Here is an 11633-nt window from a genome sequence, read left to right as displayed (position 1 = left end):
AGCCAGCCAGCCAGGGACACGTACAAAGCTCAGTAATGGAGTGGCTGCACCACTCAAATAGAAAATGCTGACAGAGATATGTTCTGATAGGCCTACTATAGCCTTCAGTTCATTTTGTGATCCAACGTGAATTTAATTAGAGTGTATAACTGCCGACTACGATGCTGTACCATAACACAGCCTAATTTAATGCATTGCGAGTCATCTCACTCCAACACACATGGTCTGGTATACAGCAAATCAAGAGCCCACTCAGCCCAGTTCCCCTCCCGCTCCTGCTCCTCCCGCCCCATGCAGGGTCCCTTCATGCATCTGTCCGATAGAAAGCATCGGTGGCCAGGAATCTTGTCATGCCTGACCGCGAGTCTACTTCCTGGATGGAAGAATGGGACGTTTCCCACACAGCTTTCTTCGTACTCTCCACGTTGTCCTTCTTCGACGTGCGGGGACGGCAAGGATAATCACTGAATAACGACCGCGCGGTCTAATCGATACTATTTGACCACTTTTTTCTGCAGTTAAAGAGGGCGATTGATCGCCGACGGACTCTATACTGACTTTGGGAATTTCGCTATGTAGAAGCTCGCTCCGTGCAAGGTCGAGGCGAACTGCTTGTGAACTCTTTTCGCACGGGTCTGCGTCTACTCCTCGAAGCAGATGCCTCCTCAGCCGGGGTTGGAGACGACTGATCTGGGATTCAAACGGAGACTGTCGTACTAGGCTAGCTTAAACGCAACACCTTTATTTTGTTTTGTTTTATTTTACCTTGCATTCGAACGTTTTGTCAACTTGACCTCAAGCTGCCGTTGAGCGTATGTGATTTTAAAACCTCAAAACTTTGTCACCCGTTGCCTTCTTGTTGCTCTCGATGAGTATTCTAACATGCGGAGAATACGGGAACCGAGTTACTGGTGGATCGTATCCTTAATGTTTTTAACCTTGCCCAAACACATAGACTGTCACCCTGGTAAGTAGTTATCAAAATTGATGACCATTTGCTACATCTATGCATGCAACCTTTTAGCGATGCCATTTGATCAAGGGCGAGCCGATGGTTGATATCCTAAATTAAAAGGAAGAGAAATGTCAGCTGCAGTGTGACATTATGAACTGATTTCTACTGTGCTACTAGAAATCAGTTCATACCAGTACTCATACCATGATACCATAATATAGTCAGCGACCCTTTCAAGAGTCAAAGACTACGGTATTTTGACGAGTTTAGTTGTAGCGTTGTGCCCCCCAGATTAATTTGTTAGAGGGCAATTCAGAATTCATTGCAAGTCCTGCTTTAAAGTGTTAACATTGTCAGCGTTATTATGGTCAGTTATTCATAGTGTACAACGGTGTCGATTCACTGCGTGCACCAATTTAAACTTAATCTTAGACTTAATCTTTAGTTAGACATGACGCACGTCACGCACCCATTGCACATTATTATGGACAATGCAATTTATTTTCTAGAAGTATTGTGCATGGCCATGCTGCACAGGTTGACTCGATGTATGACATTTGTGTCGTTTAGTTGATGTACAGTGGAAGTGATGGAACAACAGAAGCCCATACACTCACATTCTCCCCCAATCCCCCCGTTTCCGACCCTTCCTCTGCAGGCTGTACTGCATACAGTTTATTCCTGGCATGTTTCAACAGACCTGTGACATTTGTAGGCAGGAGCTTTAGACCTTAACGCTGGCATGCAGTAATTACAGATCCATTTTCTCGCTTTGTTTAATAGAACATTTCACACATATTTGACAACCTCTTATTGGAGAGCAACATCACAAATGTTTCCCCCTTTTGGTTCATACAGTTAATAGGCCTTTTGTCATCCCATATCCATTTCAGTAAAGAAAACCCACCTTTTTTGTCTGTTTTAAATTCAATATTTGTAACATGTTATTTATATTTGAAAGTGGAATATTATTGAGGCATCCTAACTTGTGGAAATCATCAAATATTAGGCTATGTATTTGTTGTTGGGATCCCTCTGTTGATGCCTTTCATTTTCTTTTTGTTGTTGATACACATCCATATGGTGTGTTTTGTCATTCTTCAAATGAAGTTGAGCATATGCAGGTGGATGGATTGAGGTCGATATTTCCCACATGTAACTTTGCAACACACCTAAGAGGTCATAATGCACAATGTCAAGCTGAGAAATATGGTGTAACTTCTTCAAATCTAGGCTCCTACTCACTATTACACATATGTGATCCTATAACAATACATTAGTCTTATCTAATTTGGTGAACATTTGCGTGTGTGTGTGTGTGTGTGTGTGTGCGCGCGCGTGAGTGTAGACCTAATGTGCAGATCAAATTGGCATCGGGTTATTATTGTTTTATGATCACATTGAAGTGTTATTTTACAGTGTAATTAATCTTATCTCAAGTCCATTCATCATACTGTTTCAGTGTTTTTTGTTGTTTTGTTTTGATCATATTTGCCTTTCAGTTGAAGATACTCTGAGCTGGTCTCAGTATAGCATGATAATTGATTGCTTAACAATATTACCCATAGCAACTATACTATAGTCCACATCATTTCTTCTGTCTAGCTCAGCATCCAAACCAAAAAAGACATGCTGGCCAGTGGCCACAGTGGCCAGTAGCTTCAGGCAGACCTGTCTTCAGAGAGGGAGAGAGGAGAGAGAGAGGGAGAGAACTGGGAAACGAGAAATGCTGCTGGACAAATGACTGTACTTTCCTGTGTTTCATGACAATAGTGATTTATGTCCTCGCAATAAGGCACTATCACTGAAGGACGTATGCTACACTGAAGGACTTGGCCATATCAATATGTCCTTGTCCTCCAATCACCTCACCCCCGTTTCCCTTAAACAAGCTTGCTCTGAAGTGTAATGCTATGTCAGGATTGCTTAATGCCGTCATTCACCATCTAGGGAATATACCATTTACAGAAAGTGTGCCTTTCCCACCATGCTGATGCTTGTATGCATTCTTATGACCACCATTTGACACAAATTGAAGTGCTCATATATAAGACTCCTTGCTTGGTAACTTTCTTTTTGTTGTACCATGTCTATCTGGTATATTTTGCAGCTGGTTTATTTCAATTGAAATCAGAGCATGATTATTCACATTGTATTATAATTTGATACCATGCAAGCTCAAAAGAGTGGTTAGATCACCTTGAGAGAGACAGAGTTATCTGTTTGGCATATGTTGAAGAAAAACAAGATCTATCCTCCTTGACTGTTAGGTCCATTAGGTTCATTAAGTTCAAGGGATACATTGTAGCCATGGTTTGTGTAAGTGGTACAGTAGGTGTCAAGGTGACATTACAAATTATCAAATTGTATTCAACGTCATTCACTTCAATTGTACATTAATTACAATACATGGCTTTCCACTGATTATTTCAACTAAGTTCACAACATGGTTAGTTGGTCAATGCTCCATTCTGTAAAGGAAGGGCTGGCCGCTGGTCTGGATTTCCCAGAACAGCCCAGACTATATATTGTCTGGCTGAAGTTTTGTGTCCCTATTGTTGTTACTGCAGCCTAAGCCTTCTTGAAAAGGCATGGACTGTAAAGGCCGATTCATACTACAAAATTAATAGTAATTCATTAACCCTAGAACACTAAACATATTTTGTGTTACACCATCACTAAACACAGGTATATTTTACCCAATGTAATATATTGGTAGTACGTTTCAACAATAAAACAGTTGAACATACCTTTTTTGTACTCTTTTTTTTTTTTTTTTTTTTTTTTTTTTGTATATATATTTCATCGTGACTTTTTCACAAAAAATAGATATCATGGGAGGGCCTATCATAGCCTAGGTGGGAAAAATTGTTGAAAAAGGTGCATATTATTTAGAAAAATATTCCTAAAAAAAAGAAATGGAGCTGGGAGTCCACCGATTCCTGGGACAAAGAAAAAACGTGGGAAAAAACGAACAAAAAAAAGTCTATTGTGGGTTTATGGGATTTTTCTCTATAAACCTACCTTCTATGATGTCACTGATCATCATGAAGGTACAGAAAGACCCGCCCACCTCAGACATCAGCAAGTAGCAACATTATGAAAATATAATTGTGCGGGTGAAAATTCCCAGCAATTGTGCTGGCAATGTCCCTGTCTTTCACGTGGACAAATAACTTTCAGTTTACATGAGGTTGAGTAGATAATATGGCAGAATCAATTAAATATGGAGGAAGTAGATTAATTTGTCCTATCATTATCCTTATGTTTGGAACACTAAATCATGGCAGATTGTAAAAAAGCAGCTGCACCCAACCTCAACATTACAGACTTGAGATTTATGCCTTATTAGCATTAAAATGTTCTTTTTGCTCAATTAAATGAAGATAGCTGTTTGTAATGAAATAAACTTCCAAATCTGATTTGAAGCTTCATAAACTTTCATAGATAATAGATTGTTCTCTGCAAGCAGTAGCAGTTGATGTTCACTCTTCTGCCTGGCACAGAGCAGTGAGGTGATTCTAACAGTCCACCGGTGTCTGAGCACGAGCGGAGACACTCCTCATTAAACCCTCGCAGAGATGATGTTTGTTTTTTTCTCAGTTAACACTGAGAGATCAGTTTGAGATGCTTTCACTTTTCACACGCAGATTCCTCTGTATAACCTTGAAACTGGTAGATTATTCTTTTGAACACCTTGGTCCTCACAGCAATAGGAGAGCATTACAATGTAGGCATTTAGCAGACATACACAGAGCATCATGAGAGGTATTTTTATGGTTTGTTCATAGTTTGTATACAAAAAAAGCATAGCCTACAGTTAGAACAGTATGTCTCTGATCTTTCATTTGCCCAGTGTATATCAAAAAGCTTAATACTTTCCCTTATTTTTATAATTTGACCAAACTAAACCACCAGTAACTATGGCTTTATAACAAATGGCAGTAGTTTCTGCTGTGAACATATTTGTCCCAGCTAATTTCTGAGAAATCCAAATGGGAGGATATGCTGAGTTAGATAGTTTTGGAGGCAGAACAGGGGCTTACAGACTGCCCTATCGATCCTGTTGACATGCTTCCCTTTGGGTAATGCAAATGTTTCCATTCTTCAATGCAAACATTCAAACCCCCCTGTTAGTGGAACCGTAATTAACTCTGGATCTGAATAACATGTCCTTTCGCTATTTGACATTTTCATATTTCAGAATGACATGTTTTCAGGCATTCTCAACAAAGACAACTATTGTATTTAATAAAAGGAGAGAAAAAAATCACACCGTGTGAACTGAGTGGTGCAACTCCCCTCTCTCCCCCTCCTCTCCTCTCTCCCTCTCTCCCCCCTCCTCTCCTCTCTCTCTCTCTCTCTCTCTCTCTCTCTCTCTCTCTCTCTCTCTCTCTCTCTCTCTCTCATTAGCAGGCAACAGTGCAGCACTAATACTATCTCTCTCTCTCTCTCTGTTTCTGGCAGAACAGTGCCCCTACTGGTACTCATAGTCATACTGGTGCTCATTAAAGGGATTGTGACATTAAAAAAAAAGGTTTTGGAATTGTTCTTGTTTTTTTTAGGTTTTCTAATCTCAATTGCACCCAAAAAACATGAACTTTTACCATTCAGTAGATTTTCTGTGATCTGGGGTTTTCTGGCTCAAACAGGTGCTCTGATTTGCCGGCAGTAAGTGACATCACTTACTGCAAATCCCATATATGTCAATGGGATTTGCCAGCAGATGTCACTGTTTCACTGTGTTGCCTGTTTTAATTGTAGCTCAAAAGGCCCAAAAAACCCCAAAGAAAACTTCAGACCACAGAAAATCCACTGAATGTTCAAAGTTCAGGTTTTTTGGGTGTAATTGAGGTCATAAAACCTAAAAGAAAAAAGAAAAAGAAATGAAAATGAATGTCATAAAACCTTTAACGTCACAAAAAATCACACCTGTGTGAACCGAGTGGTGCAACTCCCCTCTCTCCCCCCCTCCTCTCTCCCTCTCTCTCTCTCTCTCCCTCCCCCTCCCCCCCCTTTCCCCTCTCTCCTCCCCCCCCCCCCCTCTCTCTCTCTCTCTCTCTCTCTCTCTCTCAGATTAGCTTTATTATGGATATCAATCCGCGTCGCTGAGAACTATTTTTTCATTATTATTTTGGGTCGGCCTTTCCTTCTTTAGCGTACCTAGACCGGATCGCGCATGCGAGCTGCCGTCCACGGGGGTCGGCCTTTCCTTCTTTAGCGTACCTAGACCGGATCGCGCATGCGAGCTGCCATCTACCTCCCATTATACAGGCAGACTAAAAGCTGAATAACTCCTAATCTACGGAGCTCTCCATGGTTTGGTCAATTAGCGCGATGTTCGGAGGTCTTTGCTGATTATCCGGTGGTCTAGATGGAAACATTGGTGCTTTCTAGAGCAAGGATGGCTATATTTTAGCTCGCTAGCATTGACGCTATTTATTTAGCACAAGATGTGATCTGTTTCTGTGCTGCGTGCGCAGCCTCTCCAATTTCACGCATGCGCACACCACTCGTGCTCACACAGGTACACAAACAAACAGGTACACAGGTACACGGACATTGCTGGATGTAGGAGTGGTTGCACCACTCAAAAAGAAGGATGGGTAATTACCTGAGGAATACAAAATACCTGGTACTCCTAAAGACTTGATGTCTTGCGAAGGATGTTTGTTATTGTCATGGCTAGTCTAAACCTCACAGCACCAGTGTTTATCACAGCTGAGAGCACTTCTCCCCAGGTAACCACTAATCATCTAGGGATTCTAGAGCTCATCTGTTCCTGCAGTAAACAGCCATCTCAAGACAGAGGTTGGAACTCTCTTCCTCGTCGGCCTCAAGGCTTATTTATACTTAGTTATGCATCGGTGTCGCACATCGAAAATAGCCGATCTACAAGCTCAGAGCGCATTAACACCGCAAGAATCACGGGATCTTGGGCGCCGATGGCCTAGTGGTTAAGGCATGTACCATACAGGTATAGGCTCTGTGAAGCATCCTGACATCCTGAGATTTTCCGTGTTCGATTCCCGAGTCCGACTGACCTTTGTGCGTGTCACTCCCTGACTCTTGCCCCGTTTCTTGTCAATACTACACTGTACTATATCAATATACCGTAGGCAGAAAGGCCCCACAATTATCTTTAAAAAAATGTCACAGGAAAGTGTCTCTTTCTAGGCTCTCTAGCTGTGCCATTGCGCAAAAAGTGTTGAATAGGCCTTCACGATATTAGTGAAATTATTATAATTAGGATAATTATGTAATCCTGACAAATTGTGGAAGGACCATTTAAATTTGACACAATAGCTGACCCACAGATTTTCTTGCCTATAGTTATCAGCAGTCTTTCTTGATTACAGATAACACAGATATACATGGACATGTATTAGTAATTAAGATGTTTTGTATAATATTATGCTAAATATTATGCCATTTCTGTAATCAATTATTACCATGTTGTCACTATTATTGCCCCTATTATGAATTCATTGGGAAAACGGTAGAGTAAATGTAGTAAATTGAAAGTAAATGTAGCTAATTGAGTTTTGCGATGCATTTCTATTCATAGTATAGTAATGATTAAGTACTAGCCTAATAACCCGCAGGTTAAATACTAAAACTAACTGGCCAGTTAGGCAGTTACTAGCCTCGATACCCAGGCTTTCATTTCGTCTGCGCGAAAGATGAAAGCCTGGAAAAAGCCGTGGGCTGAACCAGTCTAAAAGTGGGAGTCAACCCTTCCGCGTAGGCGTCGCTCTAAATGATGTGACGTAGCGCTGCACTAGGGGGGAGAGGAGGGGCCGGGGTGATGGACAGATCGATGAGATCCAATCAGGGTGCGCGCTTTTCTGAGACGCGACCCTCCCATCTAGGCCAGAAATGTCTCTGCTTAGGTCAGGCTAGGCAGTTACTATCTGTCCTTATTCTCTCATTTTAATCCCTAAATTGATGATAATTTCCTACACCAAAAGGAGAAAGGCTAGCATGACGCCATAATAAAGATGAAAGAAGACATAATGCTGTTAGGCATGCATAATGGGAATTGATTTGCAACTTAAAGAAATATCACATAATTGCCTTGAGTCACAGAATCATTACCTTGAGTCAGACAAGTATCTATTGAATGCTGTTCTTCCGCCTTTGTTTGCACTTAGCTTTTGGATAGCCTTTGTGTTAGCGATTGGATTCCTCTTACTCTGAGATGGGTCACACATGAGCAAGCAATCAGTGTCAAGAAAGTTTCAATGAAATGTATTAGTTGTCTATGTTACATCATAAGGGACTGACAGAGTGTGCAATATAAGATTCTGGATTAAGAAAAACTTAAAAACAGCAGTGTTTCAAGAAATTGATTTTGAATAGGCCTGTGTGTGTTTCTGTCCAGGTCATCAGATCGTTATGTATTTCACACTACCTTTAAAAAAAAATCGTCTGTCATTATATCTTTGGCTTTCACATTTAACGATTGATAACAGACTAGGGATCACACACTGCAAGAGTTCGCCAAGATGCAATCCAGACCCGATACATATAGGCTACATTTGTTTTGTTTTTATTCCAATTCATTTTGACGTCTCACGTATGTGTCGTGCAGGATCTCTTTCTCTCTCTGTCTATCTTTTTCTCTCTCTCTCTCTCTCTCTCTGATTCTGACACTGTTTTATCAACATTATTCAAGTGGTTTTATAGACTATTTAACAGCTAAATTAGACTAATATAGCTACCAATATCAATATGTTTGACAGTTGGAATACCCAAGGAATAAGTATGACACCTTCATTTACCTATATGGTTTCACAGAATAAAGGTTATATCCATTGATCGATACAGGCAGACAGATCTTCTGTCTTCACAGACACAGCTGTCCTGTGCTCTCATTGGCTGTAAGACAGACCTTCTCGGGATGCAGTCGCAACCCCGTTCATACTGTATGATGTTCAGTCGGCGAGAGAGCCATATATCAAACATGTTAGATATTCAGAAACACTCGGGAAGGCATCAGCGAGCGCTTGGATCGTCTCGCAGAGCCTTTCACACACATTGAGCGAAACCTCTGCGATCAACGCCTGATCTTGCGTCAGATTGGGGGTTTTGTCTGCGAGTGCCAAAAAAACTGCAGTGTGTGGGGCCATAAAACACTATGAAGAGTGTTCACATAAACCTATATTTGCTGGAAATAAATGGAGTGGAAAATGACTTCTCTACTCAATATGAGATTACACGTGTTATTATGACGTCATAAACATTTTGTATGAGAACTGGAAGCCTTCTTCTTTTTGCTAAATTGCCACATGCATAGGCCTGGATCTGAATGCCTGGCCCTGAACTTTCATTTGCAAAATAGGCTTTATTTTGAATGCTAAGTGAGTGAAACAGACTGGCTTGTGACGCTACTCACTCTGCACTTTGCTAGTGATCTGGTTTAGAGAGGATACAGAAAGGGTCTGTATGTGTGCTTACTGCTTATACGTACTGCAGAATACCAGATACAGTAGGTTGGCTCTAGTTCGTATCTTGGCACACAACAGAGCAGTAAATGGAACCCAGAGTTTCCACATACTGCCGGAAGACTGGTGATGTGTGAGTTTATATCCTGGAGTGGCCAATTCAATGGAGTTCAGAGGAGGAATAACGTAATGGCATGCATATTATCAAGGGGGATTTAGCACAGACTTACTGTTACAAGCAGAGTGACCTGTGACCGGGGCAGCGGTGGCCGAACGGTTTGCGGAGCGGTCTTGATATCAGAAGGTCGCTACTTTGTATCCCCGGACCGGCACGTTAAAATTACCACCGCTGAAGTGCCCTTGGACAAGGCATTGAACCCCTACCATGAAATGTTCTATGAGCAGGTCCTGGCTGTAAACAAGTTATTGAGCTTAGTCCAGTTACCCTGGGTAAACATAGTACCTTTCCTTTCCTTTCCTTTGGGGCTCAGGGCTTTTCAACTCTTATATTATTAATATTAAGCAGTCAATAATGTTTGCCAATTTTCTTATACCAATTTAACCATTATGCCAATTAAGCCCCCTCACACTTCTATGTTGCAACTTGCCACATCACAATCACTTCTATTGTACCCTACTGGTACCCTCCTGCCAGTGATATGAGGAGCCCCCATCAGGAGAAAGTAGTGCCTTCATCCTGTCACACTGTCCTTGATTGAGGGTAGTGTGTGCACAAAAAAGGCACTGAGCATTCAACATACTCCCAAAAATACTCAAGTATAAAAAATACTCAAATGTTCAAATTTGCAGGAATACTCAAAAGCAGCAAGAATACAGAAAATATCAAGTCGGAGTCCTTTCTATGCCAAAAGCAATCTGTTTTATTCAACTTTCCCAAAGTGTCCAGTGCAACAAAATGGTGTTCCAACAAGAATACAGCAACACTATTTACAACTACTGGCCAGGTTGGTCCTCACTCCACTTCAGCCCTACATTGACTGCTCGAAAGTGGCAGGTCCCCCTTCTTAAACAGGCTAGGCCCCTCCCCCTGGACCGTACCAACCTTAATTGATTCCACAATTAAGCCTATTCCATGCCCAGAGACAATACTTTAACACATAATCACATTTAACACTTCTATAATCACATTTAAATCATTACATATTATCCACAATAATTCACATTATTTACAAAAACTATACAGTTTGTCTGATCCAGTGTGATGGACTGAGCATGCTCCCTACAATGGAGTCAGGCACTATAAAAGGCAGCCTCATGCCACAATAGGTTCCTTTCCCACTGGGCAGAACCAAGGAAGTTTAGAGAAGGAAAGCAAAGAGATTCTATTTAAAGAGGTGACACTCCCATTAAGTCCCATAGTAACAGTGCCTCCGCCATATTGGAGTGATGACGTAACTCTGGTTGCTTTAAAAACATTAAAACGTTTTTGTATATATATAATATAATATTTATGAATGGATCAAAGCAGAAATTAGTAACTAATTCTGAATGAATAGTTACTAATTAGTAACTATTCATTCAGAATGTAAGGGTGCATGTGCACATGCATGTATGCACGTGACTGTGCATGTTTACGTGCATGTTTGAGGTGTTTACATAGACAAAGCGTTACCGCCATATTGGAGTGATGCCGGAAGCAGTGATTCCAAATATTTGAGGACTGTCACAGTTTGTTTTCTAATCACTTGCTTTTCAATGTGCACAGTAAATCATCTTATTTGAGGATTTAAACAGCAGCAGGTATCGTTTCTGTTCCGGGGGTATCGCGAGATTTGGCTGCCAGACAGGAAACGGTGGACAGTCTCGCGATACTTGGCACGTTCAGACACATACTATTTGCTCTTTAGATACCTCTATAAAATTACACAGTGTACACATTGAAAAGCAACACAGCAGACAATAATGTGTTATATGTCTTCTGTTATTTTCCAGAAGCGATTACAAAAGATCTGTCATTCAGAAATAGTGTTCATGAGCTGGTCACTGAGCTCTCATGACTCCAGTGCATTCTGCCAAACTTCCGGGGGTAGTTTGCCTCCCATAGTGCGACGAATCTGCTGCCTGGAATTGCATGATAGCGAAAATGACGTTGGTGACCTTACCTCCATTTAATATACCTTGGCCAGAACCAGGAAGCACCTCAGTAACAAGACACATGTCAAACATTTTCCAAACAACATGATTTACTTAACTTAAATAATAAAGGTGAG

The 11633-nt window shown here is 41.1% G+C and overlaps 1 protein-coding gene across 2 annotated transcripts in view; it reads left to right on the top strand.

Moving 5' to 3' along the window:
- The first annotated feature begins 323 nt into the window (after positions 1 to 323).
- LOC310863092 (receptor-type tyrosine-protein phosphatase gamma-like) overlaps positions 324 to 11633 on the top strand; it is a 116814-nt gene continuing 105504 nt past the window's right edge. The window contains exon 1 of one of the 2 annotated variants that reach the window (XR_014569636.1): positions 324 to 967. Coding sequence is in view for 1 of the 2 variants with exons in the window: in XM_083771216.1 (XP_083627342.1) it covers positions 883 to 967 (85 nt within the window). In the remaining variant the exon portion in view is untranslated. The remainder of the gene's footprint in view (positions 968 to 11633) is intronic. The other variant, XM_083771216.1, reaches the window with a different exon arrangement.

This window comes from Protomyctophum parallelum (genome assembly GCF_964188405.1).
Source record: "Protomyctophum parallelum genome assembly, chromosome: 8".
In the NCBI taxonomy this organism is placed as follows: Eukaryota; Metazoa; Chordata; class Actinopteri; order Myctophiformes; family Myctophidae; genus Protomyctophum; species Protomyctophum parallelum.
This window is presented reverse-complemented; position numbering and strand designations above follow the sequence as displayed.